The sequence below is a fragment of the Pteronotus mesoamericanus genome, unplaced genomic scaffold (genome assembly GCF_021234165.1).
Source record: "Pteronotus mesoamericanus isolate MK-2021 breed Mesoamerican mustached bat unplaced genomic scaffold, CSHL_Meso_final contig_101, whole genome shotgun sequence".
Taxonomy (NCBI): domain Eukaryota; kingdom Metazoa; phylum Chordata; class Mammalia; order Chiroptera; family Mormoopidae; genus Pteronotus; species Pteronotus mesoamericanus.
Genome location: NW_026555001.1, coordinates 20,407,942 through 20,430,303, shown reverse-complemented (window position 1 = coordinate 20,430,303; position 22,362 = coordinate 20,407,942). Strand labels below are relative to the sequence as shown.

The 22,362-nt window shown below is 41.1% G+C and overlaps 1 protein-coding gene and 1 pseudogene across 1 annotated transcript; both read right to left on the bottom strand.

Moving 5' to 3' along the window:
• Positions 1 to 1,698: 1,698 nt before the first annotated feature.
• Positions 1,699 to 2,278, bottom strand: LOC129065212 (peroxiredoxin-1-like; annotated as a pseudogene).
• A 639-nt stretch (positions 2,279 to 2,917) lies between these two features.
• Positions 2,918 to 19,550, bottom strand: LAPTM4A (lysosomal protein transmembrane 4 alpha). Its single transcript, XM_054569333.1, has 7 exons — positions 19,272 to 19,550; positions 11,196 to 11,316; positions 8,069 to 8,145; positions 7,843 to 7,965; positions 5,459 to 5,554; positions 4,589 to 4,687; positions 2,918 to 3,536 (listed from the first exon to the last, which is right to left on the bottom strand). The coding sequence occupies exons 1-7, from the start codon at positions 19,380 to 19,382 to the stop codon at positions 3,462 to 3,464; spliced, it is 702 nt and encodes a 233-aa protein (XP_054425308.1). The 5' UTR covers positions 19,383 to 19,550; the 3' UTR covers positions 2,918 to 3,461.
• Between the last annotated feature and the right edge of the window lie 2,812 nt (positions 19,551 to 22,362).

Genomic DNA, 22,362 nt, shown 5'->3' with positions numbered 1-22,362 from the left:
CCAGTTGGAGAAAGACGAATACCATATGACTCCACGTATATGTGGACTCTAACGAACAAAAACTAACTAACAAAACAGACATGCAATCATGGCTGTCAGAACGAAGGGGGTTAGGGACGTTGGGTGAAAAAGTGAAGGGATTAAAAAAAAAAAAAAAAAAAAAAAGGCCCTCCTGGACAAGAGTATGGTCATTACCAGAGGGAAATGCGGGTCGGGGGAGGCAGGAGAGAGTAAAGGAAGGGTAATGGTGATGGGAGACCTGACTCAGGGCGGTGAGCACACAGCACAACACACAGATGATGACTTATAGAACGGTACACCTTTAAAAAAATAATAAAATAGGTAGGTTTATTTTAGAGAGAGGAGCGGAGGGAGAGAAACATCAGTGTGTGGTTGCCTCTCACACGCCCCCAACGGGTGACCTGGCCGGCAACCCAAGCGTGTGCCCCGACTGGAAATCGAACCAGCGACGCCTAGGCCGGCACTCAGTTGACTGAGCCACACCAGCCAGGGATAAACCGATATAATTTTTAGATGTTATCCTAATAAAGTCAGTTTTTTAAAAAACTCAATGAACGCACAAGTTAGTGAAACAAATCGATGTTTCTCTCTAAAATCAATAAAAATTTTTTGAAAAAGGACTGAACATTTAAACATTTATCCTTGAATATTACTTGTACCTGAATTTTAGAATCAAAGGAACCTACTGAAGATTTCCTCCAGCACCAGCAGAAGGGAAAACATTAACAAGGCGAACAATTTTGGCACATTTACTAGTACATTTAACTTATGTAACAACAGATTTTCCTCCACTGGAAAAATGACCCCTAAACATCACAGTTTTTCCCCTCCTTGAAAGAAATGACTGGGACTAAAACGTCGTGACTGTTCTCTATTAAGTTGAAGGCCAGTGTCCTTTTCCAAAAGATACATCTGCTTCCAATGAAGTAATGATGGCTCATCATTTCCACCCCACGGGTAAGGATAATGCCCAGTTCTGAGCTTGATGGTGGGCAGTGGGCAAGCTCCTTCGTATCTACTCCCCCTCCCCCTCCCACCTCCAACACAAAAAGGCGCCCCCATGAGGTCAGGGGAAAGGATTACTAACAGTTTGGTTCATATCCAAATGCTGCTTAGCCTATCCACCATTGAGGACAACAGAATTAAAACAACTAAGAAAACTTGGTGGATCTCTTCTGAAGACTTCCATTTCAGCTTTTATGCAGAAACAAAGTGAGACCAGACCGAGCCCACGGAAGTCATCCAGGATACTGAAATGTTTTACCAGTCACCGAAACATCTTCCACTACCAAAAACTGAGTATACTCCCAGATACTATGACATTTTTCTAGTTTTCCCCAAGTTTAATAAAAACTACAAAAAAGGTGATGCCTCACTATCGCACCCATCAGCTGGCCTGCTCCCTACATTCCTCGCAGGCCACACATTAAATACACAAATGGAAACTAATGAGCAAAAAGAAGGTCCCAGCATCATTTTCGTGACATCCGCCACCACAGATAAGCAAAAGAAGTCCTCACACATGGCCCGCAGGCCGCAGGGTAGACACCCCTGCTAGAGGAAGAAACGCCTGTCCCGACCCACACCACGTCCAGGCTAAAGAGTGTGTGTTTTAAGCCTAAGAGGTTTTGTTCTCATGACAGTCCACTTTCACATGACCCTAAAGTGGCCCAGTGCTCACTTCTGCTTAAAGAAATATTCCTTGTTCTGCTCATCAGGTTTGATGGTACCACTGCCAGGTTTTCAGCCAGCTTGATGCCCCATGCCCACTGCGTCTGCCACCGAACTGGAAAGCCTGAACTAGTCTCTCATCCACAGGACGGCCAACAGTGACGTCATTTACAGCAATCTGGTGAAGGAAACCTTTATCATCAGTGATGAAGAGGCCTCTGACTGAGATGCTTTCATCAGCCTCTAAAGACACCACAGTCCTGAGCAATGGCATGCCTGGCGTCCGACACCAAAGGCATGTTCATGGGTCCCAGTCCTCATTTCTTAGGTGTTCTGATCCATGCAAGGTGACAGGAGAGAATCCACAGACATACCAACCACTTGGCAGTTGAGTTTCTTAAACTCTGCCCTATCACTGAAAGCAATGACCTCCATGGGGCACACAAAGGTGAAGTCAAGAGGTTAAAGGAAGGCCACGTCTTTTCCTCTGTAGTCAGGCTGCTATCTTTGATCTGACCGTTTATTCTAACAGATGTAGCTTTGAAGTTGGGAACAGGTGCCCAGTTTTAGCACTTCCTGAAGACATCTTGCTGTCAGCAGCTCTGAGACAGAAATACTAAGACTAGTCAGAAAGAAGCTACAACTCTAGTTTACATTTATTTTGGAGGTGAGAGTGGTGGCTGTTCCTGAAAGTGAGATTATAGCCAAACAAGTCTGGTCTCCCTTTTAAAAATATATACAATATATTTGTCAATATATTAGATAAGCATACTCACGGCTGCATTCTTAGCAAGATGCAAAGTGGAGTATTTTCAAGAGAAAATTTTAGCTGTGGAGTCCATCAGTTGCAGTTTGCCTCCGCTGCAGTTTGCTTCTGCTTTCTCTTTGGGTTCTCCACTAGAGGTCAAATGATGCATTTTAACACTCTCTGTTCTTGATGAACTCATTACCCAACTAATGATCTCAACATAAAAACACAGCTTGCTACATTACCCATTTAATTCTTCTATCAAACCATTAATTTCTGGTCTGTGATTCAAGTAATATTCTATAACATTAAACAATTCTTCTGAGTTATTGGATTAAAGAAATGCTTTCTAATGGAAAGTCCAGCATTGTAGTCTCAAAGTATCAAAAACCATGGCAGTCTGAGTTTATTACAATGGAAAATGTTAGGTTTTGTCTACGAAAAAAAGAGTAATAGGCTTCTTAAAAATGACAACAGTTAATTTTAAGAGATTTATTAAAGCATCTTATCACAAAGATGAAAACACATACAAATTAGAAACATGCAACTATCATCTTCCACAGTCAAATTAAAATGTTACATATTTTTCCTGTTTTCATAGCTGAAAACTTCAGATCTTATACCCAACTCACTCACCCTGAATATCTTATTCATTCCTCCTGAAAGTATTCAGGGCAGCAAATAACCAAAATGCAAACTATTATATAAAGAAAGTGCAAAGTTAAAAAAGACAATGTGTAGAGAACACCCCTTCCCACCCCCCCAATGAAAGGCAAACAATGGCACTTTGCTCTTGCTTAACCTAGATTGTCTTCAAAACCTACTAAGATGTAATAGACTTAAGAAAAAAACCCGACTTTTAATAGATGTCCGAAAAGCTTGTTAGTGTTTGAAAATAAATGCTTAAACAAAGGAAAACGTAGTTTATATCAAAAGTTTGAAAAGCCCTGTATTGCAGCATTCTGTAAAATAAACAAGACAAAAAGCTGGTATAGGATTTATTGACAAAGGCAGAACATCTTCAGGCAGGTATGTAGGGAGGTGGTGGTTCTTTCTCAGGCATCTTCACTGCCATTTCATAGGTTGGCAAAACATACTGGAGAGAAAGAAAATTATCAGACTTAATTCTCCTTTAAAATTCTACTTGGAATAATTTAGCTTTCAGATTTTACAAGTGGGGGCATATGAATCCATAGAGAAGAGCTGACGCAACTGTTAGCTGAGCAGTTCCTGAGAGATGACTAGGAACCTGGAACCTCACTCGCAGGTGAGGCAACTGATCTAAGCCTGCTAGGGAAGGAGGGAGCGTGAGAGGGAGGGAAGGGCTGGCAAAATTTTGCTTCTGAACTGACCCTGAGGGGCTACCAAAATACCTTGAGAGGAAGTATGTACCTCTGCTTCCCCCCCGCCCCCCGCCCAGGTGACTATGTACCAGTGCCAACTATACCTCAGGTAGCTGTGAATCTAGATTAAGGGCCCCACTGAACCACGCTAAAGGGAACCTCCAATAAAATGCTGGACACTGAATTCCATCATAATCCACAGGCACAGGATCCGGTGCTTCCACCATTTCCCCCAAGGTACAGGACACATCTATGTAGGGGAATAGCATTTCAACCTAACTGATTCCAAGTGTGACAGGCCAGCCCTACATGGGCCGTGTATATTCTACATGCCGAAAACCTGGCAAGAGTAAAGTAGCAACCAGAGGGGCCCAAGGATTAACCATCCCCAAAGATTCATGGAACCCATTTATTCATGTCCCCACAGAAAATCAGTTTCTCTTCAGGATCATATGCATGTTTTTTGAAAGCAAAACAACTGATGGTACAGCCATCCTCAGAAGTTCTAGAAGTCACGAACATGGCATGGGTCACCCTGCTGTTTCCTGCCTAACCTCCTCCCAAAATGCAATTCGCTTGGAAACCACTCAGGAATCAAACTAACAACCAAACTGAGTGAGATTAGTAGTGGAAGCTGTCTCTGGGCCATGTACCCAGGATTCCAACCGGGAAATGCTCAATCTTGTGGATTTAAGCTATTCATGCCTTAAACCAGTCATAGCATTAAAAAGAAAATCAAGACCCAGGTTCCTGGGAATAATCAATAATGGCTAGCCAAGTTTTAATATATTAGAAGGTCCTTCACCTGTGGAGGTGCTTCGAAGGCGGGGTACACAGCAATCTCCGGAGTGTTTCTGTTGTTGATGTATTTATAGCAGTTCCAAACACAGTTGATTAGATAAGCCTAAAAGATTCAAACAAAATTTACATATACTAGAATTCAATAGACCGCATGCTCTAAGGTAAGGGACCTCAAAGTCCCGTGCCCCCCCCCCCGCCCCCACCCCGCCACCGTTTTCTCTTCGGAGAAGGAAGCTGACATTGACTTGGACCTAACACCGGCGAGGCCCTATCCCTACATGCTCTCACTTAAATGTCACAAGTTTTGGGGTTTGTTGTTTTTTTTTTAAATCCTCATCCAAGGGAGGATGGGGGAGAGAGAGAAACATCAATGTAAGAGGGAAATACTAACTGGCTGCCTCCTGGATGAGCCCAGACTGGGGAGTGAACCTGCAACCCAGGCACGTGCCCTCTGGCAATGGAACCCACGACCCTTCAGTTACCGGAAGATGCTGCACTCACTGAACTGCACCAGCGAGGGCTGATGCCACAAGTTTTATCATCATCACTTTACAGAAACACCAGAGTTGGGGTTTCAGGACTGAAAACCAGTGTACTGCAGACAAGTCTGTTTCTGAAACCTGGGAATTTTTTAGCAGATTCTCAATCCAAATCATAAACCACTTCTAAAAACGTGATAACCCTCACTTAGTAAGGATTCCAGCATTTCCAACCGCTCTCTTAAAACAAGAGGGAGAACATTCCCTAGACGTTCTCTCTACTACTGTGTCAGAATGGACACTTACTGTGAACTCTGGGAGATAAGGCAATGTGGAGGCTTAGCTGGACAGTGCCACAGTCTAACCGGCCCCCAAATAGTTAGCCAGCAACTCACCTTAAAAATGATGAATGAGACAAGGAACAAAAGAACAATGGACACGAGGCAGCTGGAGTCCAACGCCAGGAGGTCATCTTTATAGGGAAAGTCGGGCTATTAAAAAAGGAGGGGTGGGAAGAGGCAGAACAGAGAGGGTTTTTAAGGGCAGTGAAACTATTCTGTACAATACTGTGAATACATGTCATTATACTTGTGTCCAAATCTAGAGAATGTCCACCAAAAATGAACCCTAATGTAAACTACAGATTTTAGCCTACAATGACGTTCACGACGGTAACACTGTGGTTTGGAATGTGGCTAGTGAGGGAGGTTATGGGGGTAGGGACAGGGGACATACGGGAACTCTCTGTACTTTGTTATATTTTGCTGTGAACTCAAAACTGCTCTAAAAAATAAACTTTACTAAACACATACACACACGTATAATTCAGCCACACAGCACTTGCGTTTTGTGATAACCTAAAGAGCATGCCATGAACACAAACGAAAGGCAACAAAGACAGAACTGATACTGTAATACAAACTTATAAACAGAATTTAATTCAAAGCACTGTTAAGCCTCATCATTAATGCATGCTTTTGATCACTTAAAATACATTTGTTTGAATGCTCATAATATCCGTAAAGGTTTAAATTAAGCTCACTTTCTTTTCACTATTTTAAACATCTTTCTGCCTTTGGAAAAATACTATCTCCTATACAGAACTTCAAAACTGGTCCCTAGGTCACTAAGTCAGGAAGTGCTGATGCTGATATCTAAGTTCCACGGGCCTTTTAGTTTAGGATTTACAAGCTGGCCAACAGAGGAAGTACCTTCCAGGCTGAGACCAAGTGACTAAAACAGGGAGAAACCAGAGAAGTCTGTAAAAGGTGTAGTAAAAAATTCATTTTCATGTTCTTCCATATAGCTCATTTGTTTTAAACTTAAATGTTTTTAGTGGGCAAATCAACACAAATAATCTTGTATTTTCATTAAAAAGCAGCACAAAGAAATCCCAAAGGACTTAAAAAAGAGAGAGAGAAAGGAAAAAAATATCCATACACCAACCCCAAACCCTAGCTAAGTGTCCTTCTGGGACAAAACTGTTGCTGAAGCCTTCATCTATGAATGAAAAGGGCAAGCGCGAACGGAACCAGCGCATGGGGGGAATGCTGTGATTTCACGCAGAAGGCCTGCCATCTTTCAGCTAGCGACGGCGGGATCGGAGAGAAGGCTGGTCAGAAAGCTGCTGACCAGACCCACAGGTCCTGCCGCTGGCTGCCTCTCCGGCCTCGCCGGCCTCGCCACATGCTCTACCCGTCCGTTACCGCGGTGTGCCAGCCGCCACAGCCGTCTTTCAGCCCCCTTGAAGCACGCTCCCTCCTGCTTCAAGGTGTCTCTCTTCCCTGGATCATTTCTTGATCTTTCCCTGTCTTTGTTCCTACTTGGGAGTTTAATCTCACTCCCCAGCATCGGTCTGACACTAGTGGGAGAGCCACTTACACAGAGGCCTACACTTTTCCTTCACAGCTTTTATCGCAATTTTAATTGAGTAACTGTCGATTTCCCAATTCCTTCACTAGAAAGTAAGTTCTGCTGATATATCCCTAGGATCCAGCAGAGAGCCCTGCACATGAATAGCAACCAACAAATGTTTTTTTTTTTCATGAACAATAAATTTGGCGGCTTGCAAAATGGTCTAGGCAAAAAAAAAATTGGAAGTGGGGAGAACATTCTTGAAAGGCAGATTTTTTTTAAATGGACTTGCACTTATCCGGACCCCACAGCTCCTTCGAGGCCTCCCCTTGGCCCAGAGTGCTGCTGCCGCTCCGGCACACGGCCCTTAACCCAGGCCCCTCCTCTACTGCTGCGCCGCGTCAGCTCCGGGTCCCCATCTCAGGGACCCTCTTCCTGCCCTGACTCCCCAGCTCCTGGCTACCCTGCTGCTGCGCGCCCGGGGGCCAAGCGCGGGCAGCTGTACATCTACACCATCCACCGACCGTTTGCCCAGAATAACATGAAGGATAGAGCAGGCACTCAAATATTTGTTACGAATACCTGCAAAAACAAAAAGCTAATACTTTAAGGAGTGCCAAGCAAGTCGAATTATCATACTTCTAGTTCACTCAAAACAAAAGTTGAACTACTTCTTAAATTTCACAATGACCATTTTAAGGGACTTTTAATACTGAATTATCCAAATGGTACGGTAAGAAGATACTCTATTTTCAACTTACTAGTTTCAACATGGTAGTTAAGAGTAGTGGTATTATTTTAGAACACTTTAAAAAATAATTAGGGTTAGTTAACATAAAAAAAAGAAAAGAACCTAAAACTGACTCAGAATATCAATTTAAATATTTTACTCAGAATGAAAAGTTTAATTAGCATCCACACTTACCAACTGATCCAGATATTCTTTGATTCTTGGCAAGTAAGTGAGAGAACTGATAGCAACCAGGCAACTGAGGACGAAGTCAAAAAGCCGGTAACAGAAGAATGGAATAAGCCAACCCACTTGATACTGAAGGAAAAAAATAACAACATCACATCAAATATATGAAATGACTATGTACTACTGTTCAGTAATGATCAAACTCTGAAAGTTGAAAACACAAGATACTTACAGAAATTGCTCCATATACCAGCATTGAACTGATTATAAACATAAGAACAGAGACGGCAAAAAGAACACAGGCATTATCTAAGAAAACAAAAACCAAAATCTAATTAAGCTATTTACATAAAAAGAACAAAGCTCATGACAAAGTAACATTTTAAAGCTAATTTACAAACATCGAATTTTTAATTGTCTATGAAAAAACCTAACGCCAAGAGGGTAACAAAAAATATCTGCCTCAGCATTAAGTAATGAAGTTTAAGAAATTCGTACCTTTGTTTTCTTGTTAAATTGCTACAACTCACTGACACTTATTAAGGTTGGCACATGAACCAGGCACCCTGCTAGGGAGACAGATCTCTGCCCAGAGTCTAAGATGTGCAAGCAGATAATTATAATCCAATGTGGCAAGTGCTACAACAGAAGCAGAAACAATTAGCTTTGCCTGGAGAATCAGGAAAGAAATGTATAAAATGAGTAACACAAGTTGGGTCTTATGAAATGAGCAGGGTTCATCAGAAGGGAAAGGCTGGTATTTGCTTAAAAGACACATGAATCAAAAAAAGAATAGGCTACAGATGCGCCCTCTTGCCCTAGATAAAATACATAATCTGAAATTCAAAGCTGCCGATTAATCCCCTCTTCCCCATCCCAAGGCCCAAACTCAGTGCTCTGTATTCCTTCGCCTTGGCTTCATCGCTACACCAGGTCCGTTTCCTCTCTATCCTCCTTTCCTCCTCAGAGATCGTTCCCTTTCTCTACATGAATCCATGTTCACGAATTTTCTCACAAAACACCCAAGTGGTTTCAAAAAATACTAAACAACACGTGACTTGGTGAGTTTCTTACAACAGACCTAATGTGGATTCTGAGACTGTGGATAGCTATTAAGAACCTGGAGGGCACTAGTGACAAATGACTAGAATAACTGCTGAATATTCACGTTACTGGGTAAGTGTTCCATGTCCCCCTGTCACCTGGCAGTATAAACGTCATCAGTATTTAGCACTCCGCTCTTTACCTTTTCCTAGAGGACGCAGGATAGCTAAATGTTAAGGATTTAAAGAACTTCCCTGCTGCAGCTGCAAAATGGCATGTAGAGGGAAAAATTCAGTAAGAACTTGAGAGAAAACATTATTCAAACAATCAGCTTTTAAGACTCTGTTATGGAAGACTACATGCTTATTTTATTTCTTCACTTTAATATTAAGATTATTAAAGTGAAGTTCAAGGTCTTCCACTGGAGCAACAAACAGTAAAATGGGGAGAAGTCAGGTGGCAGGTAGAAAATACATTTAACACCTGGAACCAGAGATACTCCAGCATTGGTGAATCAATAAAGCAAACAAATATGAAGGCTAGATGCCCCGATATGAACCTCAGGCTCCCACTCACCAACACATTCCGGAACCTCCTTTGGGGGTGGCCAAGTGTTTACCCACTTTCAAGGTCAGTAAAAATAAGGATGATATTTATATTTGAAAAACAGTTTGTGTTATGTTGCACAAGTATTTCAGATACACTGAGTACACATCCTGTTCAGTGGATTAAAAACTAATCACAAACCCTGCTATTGAAAATCGATCATCAGGCCACCCATCAGAAGTTAACTCGCCGTTAGAACGCCGGCTCTGTGGGAAAGCCAGATTTCACCTCCCAAAGAAACATAAGCCACATGGCCCAAACTACATACTTTTATATTGTCTCAACAATAGGGCTTTTGGAGATGTCATCCACAAAAATTGATAACGGATGCATCTGCTCCTCTCGACAGCAGCCACAATACTCACCCAACATGCAAACGCCGGGCGGCTGCACCCCGGCAGCTCTAGCCAAGGCTCAGAGCCGCTTGCACAGACCTACAAGAATCTCAACAGCCCAGCACCTTTCTCTACACTGATTTTAAGAGAAACACACATGACAAGGGGAAGCCTGACATGAGTAGGTTCAGTCATGTTTTACAGCCTCAAGTAACATTTTATAAACACCAAAAATGGCCATCAGAAACTACAGTTTTATTTATCATTCTATCTTGGTTTCTTAAATAAAAACAGACTACCCAAAATAAACAAATGCCTGAAGGGATGTTTCTAGCATTCTTGGTATTTCTTCTATCATAGTGGATGACAAAATTAAAAGATTATACTGTATCTTTGAGAAGACAGTCAGGAGGCTCAGGCTCATTTTTTTTTTTTAAAGGCACTTTAAAAAAGTGAACAATTGTTAGTGTTTTCACACAACATGTGACGGATGCCCACAAAATGCTACTGAGTTCCTAGAGACAGAAAGTTAGCCCTGTGGACCATGACTCATTTGAGTTAACAACAAAATTTTTTAAAAAACAGCTTCATAAATGGATCAGAGCAGGTCATAAATAGGATGAAACACAGAACTCTATAGTGAAAGCTAATAATTCTAAAAATGATCCTATAACATTATGTGTGTAACATATTCAAGTGAACTGGGGACATTCTTCTGAAGTGAAATTTTTTTTTTAATAAACACAGAAATTATTCGCACTAAGAAGTCTGAGGCATAATTTTCTGTTCAAATATTAAATTTCAAAAATAATTTAAAATATAAAATTTATCTACAATTTTTCTATACCTGTATTGTAGAAGATAAATAATGAAAATATTGCTATCAGGAATAAACAGGTTTAAAAAGATAATTTCTATGAATGTCCTAGGATTAGTCTATTTTTAATTCCAATGTTAAGTTTTTCTTCATCTAAACAAAAGAAATATATTTAGACTTGTGATCCTAAGCAAAAGAGATCACCAAGTATTCATAATCCCTTTTTCTATTTAATTATGTCTTTTTGTTCCATGAGGAACCCTCCCACCCTCTACTACACTTGTCAGCTGACCGTCGAAGGCTCACAGCCTCTTTAATTCCTTCTTTTGCCCTGATCTCCACAGCACCCAACAGAAGTCAAAGTATACAATATCAGTTTCTCAAAAATCTTCTAGTAGTCCGTTCCATATCCTTACTAGAAAAGCTTAATTATAATCCTGAGTATCTTTGAAAAACCCACACTTTTCTGCCTCAGCAATTAACTCAAACATAACTAATCCTCTTTTAAATAACATGCGTGTGTAATTCACAGAAAATATTTTCAACTACAAACATACCTGCCATTCTCTCCGTTGAATAGTAATTGCCAATGACTTCATACTGAATGTTGACAGATGGCATCGAGTTCGGATGAGTTACCTCCACAGTCAGCAAAATTGCCATCAACAGGTTTACCACCTATGAAAGATATTATTTTATCAATTATATTAGTAATCAGGAAGCAGCCAGTCTTCAGCACAATCTTTAGATGTCTTCCACACGTAAAACTTTTCATTGAAGACAGACATAAAACTGGAGACTGTGAGAAAAAATACGCAATACCACTATTAAGAATAGTTTTAAAATACATATTTCATAAAGTATAAACTTAACTGTTTCAGATTAAAGATAACTGATGTGATTCAATACAATAGAATAAAAGAGAAATTAAAAATAAGGGATCGTTACAAATTGTTCGTATTCCTGTATTTGTATACTACTCTCAGAATTTCTGGTTTTGAAGAAGCTATTTCACCCAATATACTCACCCACCCGATTAACCACGGAGGGGTGGGCCAAAGGGGTGGGTTTACAGTTGTTCCTTTGGTAAAAGACACTCAGGCCGTGATCGTTGTAATAGCTTAATTGACTCAAAAAATGTCACTTAAAAACATAAATCTACTTTTGCCTGTCTCTGTATAATTATCCATCAGATAAGCCTGAAACCCCTTCACAGGGATAGAGAACTACTTCCTCCTGACTAAATGCTTTAGAGACTCTCGAAGATTTTGACTTGGTCACTTAACTTGCACCTACTGGCCTTAATTCTAGCTTTGAGATAATCTGCTCCCGCCTGAGTAAGTGCTCCTCTAACACCCAACCGCAGCTGACCTGTGCCTCCAAATACGTCTCTTCCAGAATAAACACCCAGGTACTTAAACTGTTTCTCTCCCTAGCACACTGCCCAGCTACCTCAGTAATTCCTCTTTGCTCACCTATCTATGCACATACCCCAGTTCGTTGGACACACTATTCAAAAGAGAGCTAAACTGGGCCTGGAGGGAACACGTGGAGGTCTCAGTTTCCCCCGTCCTGGCTCACAGCTTCAATTAATACAGCATGAAATCACTCTGGCCTAAATTTCTTGAATGAGAGTAACTCCCTAAAACCCCCAATTCTTTTTCGTACTTGGTCAATTCCACTAAGCTACCCCCCCGTACCTACACTATTGCATTCCAAGGTCTAAACATAAGCCCTCCCATACATCTGCAACCCAATTTCATCTCCTCACACTCTTGCCTGTCCAGATTTTTCCGTTTAGATTCCGACACTCCGCCGATTTCCCATCTCTCAGCACCCTGCCGGTGAAAATACAATCAGCATGTAATCAGTATTTCCCCTCAAGTCACTAGCACGCGAGCAGGGCGAGGACAAAGCTACATGTGAAGACAATTCATCTGATCCAGAGGAACATCTGGAGACCTTGTAAAAAACCTAGCTGAAATTCCGTAATAATCTGGGGGGCTGGAGGGCAGGGTTTGTCACTCCATTTAAAAAGGAAATATTCCTGCCTCTAGCTCTGAGCCCCTGCGGTGTCCTCTAAGTGCTCAGAGCAGTGCTGTTAATCATCTCACTGAGAACGCTCACCTAGAATTGGGGAGCAAGGCTTCCCTATCCGAAGGTCACAGACTCCCCCTCTTCCTCTTTTTTGAAAATCTGGACATTTGATATTTTCAAGGAATGTTTGAGCCTTATCAATAGTATTGTAAACGAACTCTATTATGTAGCTCTTTCCTGTCCACCCTGAATGATAAATAACAGTTTATCAGTGGAAGGCATTGCACATTTCTAGGCAAGCAACCCAAGTATTTATCTTTAAGTAAGATAAGGTTAGGCATTCTAAACAATGCCACAATATCAACTACAGAATCAACTAATATTTCTGAATATACCAAGTATACTGACATATATTACTTAAGTATAAGTGAAGTAAGTATTACTCAAGTCCATTTGCAGATGGGGGAACTAAGGTTCAGAAAAGCACAATGATTTAAGTGCACTGAGCTGACAGAGGTGCAGCTAGGATACAAATCTGGTACTTTAGAAGACAACCTGTTTTTCACACGACATTCCTAAGCAACTCCTGTTTTGGGTCTTTCCAAAAGCAATCCCATTATCTAAGGCTATAATAGACATATACTTAACTCTCCAAATAAATGTTCAGTAACATGCACTGAGGAATAAAGGCAGGGTACTTTACCCCTCAACTCCTGAAAGGCCTCACAAGGGAAAATCACATTTGTGAAGGACGGCTCCCCAGTTACAGGCTGCCTTTTTAATAGCCCACGGCCACTGCAACAGGTGTGACCCGTGTACGTGGTTTAAGAGTATGAGTTAGTATGATCAGATGAATTAATTACTGAACAATCAGATACTTCTACTGAAGTTATATATTGTTTAAGGAAATAAGCTTGGAATCAATCAGCAAACTCTCTGCTAAACACAATATAGTCATAGCTAAAAAGCTCTAAGCAGAGAAACATTTCCATGTCAAGAAAAACATACAAACTCAATCACTAAATGAACTAAATGAAGGAAATAACGCACCCAAAACATTTAATTATTCCCTGCTTAAATATTTTTATCACATAGAGGATTTATCAAAATATCTTCTCTTCCATGGAGAAGTCAGAATCATCCACAATTATCTTCTAGTATTTCTGATGCCTCAAATTTCAGTGTCATACCCCTGAATAATTAAAAAAAAGCAAATCATAGGTCTCATCAAAAGGACCAAGAAACGGTATAATAAATTTCATTAAAAGTTCATGCAATTTTTCAAATCTTCATTGAGTTCATTATACTCCATTAGGTAATCATATTTCATTAGGACCCCAACTTATATTTTAAAACACTAATCTGAACCACCCATCCTTGTGGCTTTAAAAGATTCACCAGTACACAATTATGCTCTGCTCAAATGTGGACCCTGTGCTATCCACTTTTGATTTCAATTGGTATTTCTACTAAGTTCCATGTAGCATTTTTTCCCAGAAGTGCATAAGACTAATTTTACAGTCTTGCCATATAAAATTGATCTGAAAATAATATGTACAATTCCAGAATACGTAGTCCCCATTCACTTTTCCCTTCATTGTACCTAACAAAGAAAACTAACAAAAATGTAATTAAAATAATTAATTTCTAGATCTAGTAACGTGTAGAGTTATAGAATGCGGCAACTATGCAAGTCTGTTAACATCATGAGCAATGGACACGCCACTCAACGTGGGAAGGTGCTATACATTCCGTGGGTCCAACAATATGGCTTGCATTATTTCTGAAAGCCTTTTGCATGCCTTCTATAAGCAAACAAACATGGAATGCCAGATGTATTAGGTTTCACTTGTCACAAAGAAAAAGTATCAGATCCATGTAAGCCCTAGGCCTTGATAGAGTTATTCCTCTTCGCTTTCTCATTTCATTGCCACATCATCCAGGCAGATTCTTCTGTGGACTGATTTGTTTTTTAATTAGTATTGTTTACTTTTCCCACAGCATATTTTGCCACAGCCCAGGATCCGCGGAGACCGTAATTAAAGCCATGCGTCTGTTCCGGAGCACCCCAACAAGGGTCTCGTGGGCCAAGAGAGGGGGGCCCACGGGGAGCCACGGCCACCCCCCTGCAGGTCGGCAGACCACGTTGTCACAGGAAGGTCACAATTAACTTCTTTGAATTTTTAATTAGTGAAGGGATGGGGGAGGACACCCACAGACAACAGCATGGTGATTACCAGAAGGGGGTAAAATGGGGACAAATGGTGAGGGAAGGAGGCCAGACGTGGGGTGGTGAACACACAATACAATATACAAATGATGTTATTACACAACTTTACCCCTGAAACTTATATAATTTCATTAACCAGTGTCAAACCAATACATTCAATAAAAAATAAAATACATATTACATTAAACAAAAAGTTTAATTATGAAATTTAAATTATAATAAGTGTATATTATAGGTATGTTTTTGTTGTTGTTTACCCTCATGTGCAATTAAAAATGAGTTATTCCTACTTGTTTGTTTTTTTTGTAGGAGACAATTCATTTAACAAATATCTAGTGAATACTTCAAGTGTTCTAATTAACAAGTTAGCTACTATACACATTTTATACAGTAAAACATACCACCTTTCTCCTTCAAGGAAAACATCTTGTGTGGGGAGAAAAATAAGAAAAAGGTAATTACACTAATGTGTAGTAAGTATTATTTAAAAGTTCATGTAAGAGATAAGTAGAAACTTTTCCAGGTAATAGTGAAAAAACCAGATCCCTCTGGCTGGGAAGCTAGGAAAGTTTCACCAAGAAACAATTTCAAAAATGTTAACCATTTAACGAACCATTAAAAAATTTAACCAAAATTGGCAAATATTAACAGTTGAAGCTGGGTTATGAGTAAATGGGAGATTTTTATACTATTTCATTGTTTTTGTATATTTGAAATTTTCCTTCATGAAGTTTTTTAAGAGTCTGTGGAAGAAGACCATTTCAGGGAGAAGAAATAACATATGCAAAGGCAAGGAGGCACAGAACAATGTGTTTGAGGAAAGACAGTAACTCTGAAATAGACACAAGCTATCCTTGTGTAAAGGAGTGGGGGTGCCGGCTGGAAAGGAGCACAGCTTGGGGACATCTGTCTTCACTTCTCTCCCTGATACCTAACTTTAGATTGCTCATGTCTGAGACACTCAGAACATACTAGCCATGTGTTAAACAGACAATAGGGTTCATCCCTTCGCAAAGAAAGATGGGTAATTTCAAAATAAATTATGTCACCAAATGAAAAAAAATTAGCCACATATTAAATCTTCCCAAGACCTAAAATTATTCGAAATGCTCAAAGTGCCTTCTTGTAGTACATCATTAACAACGAAGGAGGACACCTGCAGTGGAATTTTAAGCCCGTTTCAATCATTCAATAAACAGCACTATGTGGTAAATGTACCACATAAGAAACTATTGTTTAATAATGTCTTCAAGTTCTTTAATAAATAGTAGAGAAAGCAATTTTAGAAACACCAGAATTTAAACTGGAGCTCCTCCTGAAATTTCATATTATCACTTAACCAAGTATTAAACATGAGACGTGCTTCAGTCAAATCTAAAACAGCAAAGACTAAAAACACCTCAAGCCTGGTGCATATAACTGACTCTGGCTTCTCTATATCCTACTGCACTACTTAGAACCATACACTTAATACTTTAGTATATAATGTTACAGTTGCCTTAACACTAGACCTGGAGAAGCAGTTGCTAGAAAGCAACGGCACTGTATCAGATACAAAGTCACTGATATGTTGTCTGGGCCCAGCAGGTGGGAGGGGCTGCATCTCTAGGTTCCAAATACAGAGGCAATCTAAAGAGAATCATAAATATTCTCCCACCTGGAATTCAGGGAATTATCATGACAAGGTAGTTGGAGAGAGAAGCTAACACTTTACCTCACTCCCATATTTTTCCTCATCTTAGTAAAGAGGCTTCTGGCAACAAAATGCACTGTTTGGACACATCCTTTGCTTAGTGGATTATATTACACTTTTCTCTTGTTGGTCTTGTTTTCTAAATGTTAGATGCCTCCCCAACTAGTCCCTATATTGCCATGGTAGTGAAGCCCCACTGTTAAAAGTCACCAGCAATATTACAACCAATAATAAAACAATGGCCTTTTCCAGTCCTTAATCTGATTAGAATCTGATCGCTTTCTCCTTTCCCTTTGTTAATGTAGCGCACATTCAATTTTGTGTATGTGCTCCAAAGTTCTTTGTCATATCATAAAGATCTTGAGGACAAGTGCCATGTTCAAGGTGAGAAACATGTGAGAGCCTTTATGTGGCAGGTAATAAGAGTACAAAATATTGGTGACACACGGTCCCTGTGATTTATTCTTCTTGTATATCCACCACAGACTAGTCCACTGTAGATGATCAATAAATCTCTTAATTTAAGATTAACTGATTTAAGCAGCTTATAAATTCTACGAACCAAAAAAGTCCATGCAAAGTAAGAACAGCTACAGCTAGAGCACAGAAAAAAAATGGGGAGATACGTAAAAAGTTTCCACATCATTTGCTTCTGAGGGGAAGACATTTAAACACCTCATTCCCTATTTTGGAAGAATAAAAGCGCTCAATCAAGTTTTTCCTCCCTGAATTTTCAGTTCTGCTGTTTATAACTCCCACTTTCCCCTGCTATTTCCTTACATTTTTACGAGCTGAGCCCTTAGCATCAAAAAAATCTCCCTTGGAAAGACAATCAGCCAATTACATTCAGACAGCTGAAACTGGGATGGTAGTCATTTCTTCTTGAGAAGTTCAAAATCCTTTGTTCTGTGAATGGAGGAAAGACACTGAGAAGAAAAAGGAACACTGAGTTCGCAGGCAAGAGTGCTAGACTACTGGGCTCTCCTCAGTTCAAGCAGGAGGGAAGGAAGATCATCTTCTAGGCATGAGGGAGCCAGGGCTGAGGAAGAGGTCTGAGGACTCTAAAGACCTGAATCATTCCTTTAGAAGAACAAAGGCAGAGCTAAGAGGAAACAAAAGAAATAAAAAACCCATATCCTTAGAAAAATGGATTAGAAATTAAAAAAAGAAATACAAATCCTCCTATTGTCATTAGCTGATAAATGTCCAGTATTACAAATGAGTTAAAATACAGAACAAGGAGGGAGTTGTTGTGGTTTTTTTTTCAGGGAAATATGATATAACTACATCACTAAGATGGTATTTCTGAATATAAAAGTACAGCAAATACTAAACTTGGAAACAAGCAAATAAGCCTACACATTCAAGTTCTGTTGTTTTTTCTAATGTTTGCTAATGAAGCAAGGCTGTAAAAACAGGGCAGTAAGAAATAATAAGATCAGACAGTCCCCCGGGGGGAGGGAGGGGGAATGCAACACTATCTGCCCAACTGAAGATGTTTCTCATCTGGTGTTTGTCCAAACAGTAATGATTTCAAGGCACTGGGTAGGGGAACCGAGGAGGAGAGAGAAAGGCAAAAAGAATGTGATGAAGTTCTCCCCCTCTGAAGCTGAAGTCATCAGAAACTGCGCAGCGTCACTAATGCCACAACCTCCCACACCAAAAAAAAAAAACAAAAAACAAAAAAAAAAACAAATAAATCACAAAGGCATTATGGAATGTGGCCAGGTCGACAATGTAAGGAGTTTGTCATAGCCTCTGTAAATCCATCACAACCTCCAACGGCCTCAACAAAACCACGCAGTTCGAAATCGCAAGTTAGTTGCAACATGTGCGCCTACACTGGAGAGGATGGTAAGAAATCGCGAAAATATTACTCATGCACCATCAATCAGCAACACTGCCAAGTTGGTGACGACTCAGAATTACACATTTCTTGAAATGCAGGGAATGCTGGCCTCTGGAGCCAGAATCGAATACTCTCAAAAAAGGTCTCTCAAAGAAACGGAACGGTCTGCTAGGGAAAGCGCCGAGGCAGCGAGTGCTGCGGGGAAGCAGATGGAGCGTAAATCCCGACGCACGGCACTGCCGCCGGGCGAAGCCCCCCGGCCGAAACCACAAGCACTCCTCACAAATAATGTCAAGAAGCCACAGATTGCGTTGCAAATGGGACCTTTTCTTTTCCCTCCAGGCAAGACAGAACAGCGAAGCTGGGATGCGTTTACTTCTGTCCGTTTCTAATTGTTTCGTTAGGAGAAAAACAAAAATCCAGGGAGTAGGGAAGGGTTGCAGGGGAAGGGGGCTTTCAGATCCAGGAAATTCGGAAAGAGCTGAAACCTGGTAATTTCCAGAACTTCCCACCAAAACCCAACACCCTCATTTCCCTCCGCCCGCAACGCCTCCGCCTTTCCCAACCCCCGCTTTCCTCTCATTCTCGCCAAGAAACCATCTCCCCAGTCCCACCCATCCCCACTCCGATTCCTGGACAGTCTCCTCCCTCAAGTTGGAGCACCCTAAAAAGAAGCGCCCCTTTGACTCCCCGCCCCATCCAACACCCCGTTTTCAGTCCCACCCCTCCCAAGGAACACTCCCTTCCTTCAGGACCGGGATCCCACACTTCCCGCTCATGCGCATTCCCCCCGGACCCTACCCTCCCGCCCCACCCGTCCTTACCATGTACCAGGTCCCCAGGATGATCGTCCCGGTGCGGACATGGCAGCAGCCGCAGCACCGGGTGCTGTAGAACCGGTCGCTGCGGCTCCGCTTGAAAGTCATGGACACCATTGGGAATCTCGTGGGCCTTGTTCTTGGCTGGGACCCTGACAAAGGCTTCGCGCCCAACGGGTGAACCCAGCTAGCTCTGTCACTGCGTCCAAAACCAAAAGACGCGTCTTCAAGCCCGCCCCCGGCCCGGGCCCCTGCCAGCTACTTCGCACCTGCGCACTGAGGGCCGACGGCCGCTCTCGCGCGACCTCGGTTTACCCTTCTTCTTCCACCTTCCCCGCACCCAGGCCAATGGAAGAGCTCAAAACTGGCAGGACTCGACCTCTGATTGGAAAAACTCGGAGATTGACAAGACGTCAGGCCCAATCAGAAGTGCAACTCGCCTCAGCTCTTAAGTGAGGGTGAGGGCTGCCACGGAGGCCTGGGGTGGTTTGGGGTTGGGTGTAGCCAGGTAGGTCACCATCTCCGAGTCGAGAGCGGCAAGAAAACAAAAATTTAACAGGAAAAGGGAGAGACAGGACGCAGAGCTGGCAGGAAGAGTTTAAAGGTCTTCCTGAGTGACACCTTTACCACGTACGGCTTCGCGAGGGCGGCTGCTCACGTGACCTTTGCGCGCAGCTCATTATTGGGCTGGCCGGGGGCGGTGCCTGTGGCGAAGAATGGGCGGGACTAAGCTTGGTTCCTGGGCCCTCCTCTCTGCTGGGGCGGAAATTGACTTTCTGGAGGGGTAAGAGATCAGGTTTCCTTTGTTCCTCAGCCTGAGCCTCCTTGGTGGGAGCCTGTACAACCATCCAACACTGCCAAAAGCAACTAAGCAGAAAGAGGATTGAGGATAAGACAAGCAACACAAAGGAGAACTGCTTAGGTGCTGGATGTTTACAGATCATCAGAGTGATTTTTATAGGGAAAATAAGTGGGTACTTAAATTGTCCTGTAAACTTGTTCTACATCTTAGTGGTCTCAATGAGTAAATAAAATCTTTGGCACGTGTTGATTTTGTATTGGTAAGATATTTATGACTTTTTCCTTTAAAAAAGTATATTGTTGAATGAAGAAATGTCCAACATGTAAGGAGTCTTTGTAATACTTTATTTGAAGCAAACGACACTGCTGAGAAGCAAGCTCTCAAATGATCTGATAATGACAGTTTTGCAGTTTCCTGTTTTTGACCTTAAGGAGGGAATGTAAAGGAGATTACACGGAGGTGGGAGAAAGCAAGGCTGGGATTGGATTACAGGATAGTGAAGACCACGTGTTCTCTTGAGGGTAGTTTCGCTGCTTTCAAAGGTGGAATAACCTAGGAGCCTGATAACAATGGACAGGGCTCAAGGCAAAAAGAAACCTTTTACTTAAGCTCCAAGCTGACCGTGGCTGGGTAGCTCAGCTGCTTAGTGCACCATCCGTATACACCAAGGTTGTGAGTTTGATACCCCGTGAGGGCACATTGATAAAGCATAAATAAGTAGTACAGCAAGTGGATTTCCTTCTCTCTTTAAAAAAAGTTGTTCATGATTACCCATCATCATGTTGCCAGTAAGAAATTTATGACCTGATCCTGGGGTTACTCTTTCTAGAACCCCTTTTTCATCTACTCTATAGTTTAACACTTTGGAAGTACATACACTTTTGCAGGGTGGCGGGGGGAATAGACAGGCCTTCCCTTCTGCCAAATGTATTCTTAGCTGGAGAGACCACAATGAATTCAGAGTAAAGGTTGTTGCATTAGCATGGCTTCAGTGAACACTGCTTGAAATTATATATTGATTTGTTGATTATTTTTTCTCACCTACTAAAATGTGAATTCTGGAAAAGCAGAGACATTGTCTTCTTCTGCAACAGTGAAAGAATTGTCTGTGGACAATTTTCCTAGTTTGGATGATATTTCAAAATACTTGGGAGACCCTTATAAAATGAAGCTACACTAAAGGATGGGGTCGAGTGGCAGTAATTTACCTCATAATGAACTTGGATGCTTCTCCACTTAACACGGTGTAGACTACAATACCCCTCCAATACAAAATTACATGGCCCTCATTGTGTTCTGTGCATGGATCACTGTTTATTTTGAATCATTTCAGCCTTATAACAACAACCCTATAAGGCAGGTACTTTTTCTTTTTAAAGATTTTATTTATTTTTAGAGAAGAGAGGGAGAAAGAGAAGGAGAGAAAGATATTCTAGGGACATGCTGATTGGTTACTTGTGGCATGCCTCCAACTGGGAACCTGGCAGTATTCTGGTTCATATTCTACATTGTAACTGACCTATAAGGAGTTACCATTTACTAAGTTTTCGTGTAGAATCAAAGAGGAATGGCCACAAACATCTAAAAGGGCTATTAAAATACAACTCCTTTTTCCAACTACAATTCTCTGTGCTGCTAAGTTTATTTCAACCAAAGAATATACCACAACAGATTGAATGCAAAAGCAGATGTGAGAATCCAGCTACTTGCATCCAGCCAAACGTTAAAGAGATTTTGATAGAAACATGATTTTGATGTAAATATAAAAAAATGCCACTCTTCTCATTACTTTTGTAAATTGTAGAAAATGTAGTTATTTTTCATAAGAGTATGTTATGTTAACATAATGGATTTACTATTGTTATTTTTAAATCAAATATAAGTATTTTTAAACTAGCTCAATTTTGATTTCTAATATGATAATTATTAATAGCTATAACCCATATAAATAAAAGCTCTTTGATGTCCTCTATAATTTTTTAAAGTGTATAGGGTTCTGAGACTAAAAAGTTTGAGAACCACTAACCTAAGCCTTGTAACCACCACAGTGGACAATGGTTATGATATTTGAAATGGGAACTTGGAGGTACAAAGAGCTGCCCTCAGCAGACTTCTTTTTAACAGAAAGGGAAGTGTATTTAGGATTTTCAAAATTCTTAACACTGTAGGTTAATACAACTCTCACATGAACAGTTGAGATTACTGGCTAATCAATGTTTGCCTCTTGTCAGAATCTGTTTTTTCACCTTTAAAATGGAAATGCGATGTGCTTCCTAATGCTTTAATTTCTTTACT

Coding starts and splice junctions, on each gene's coding strand:
- LAPTM4A (XM_054569333.1), bottom strand. CDS start 19,382: ATGGTGTCCATGACTTTCAAGCGGAGCCGCAGCGACCGGTTCTACAGC. Junction 11,317..19,271: donor TCCTGGGGACCTGGTACATG/GTAAGGACGGGT, acceptor TATCTTTCATAG/GTGGTAAACCTGTTGATGGC. Junction 4,688..5,458: donor TCTCATTCATCATTTTTAAG/GTGAGTTGCTGG, acceptor TGAATCTTTTAG/GCTTATCTAATCAACTGTGT.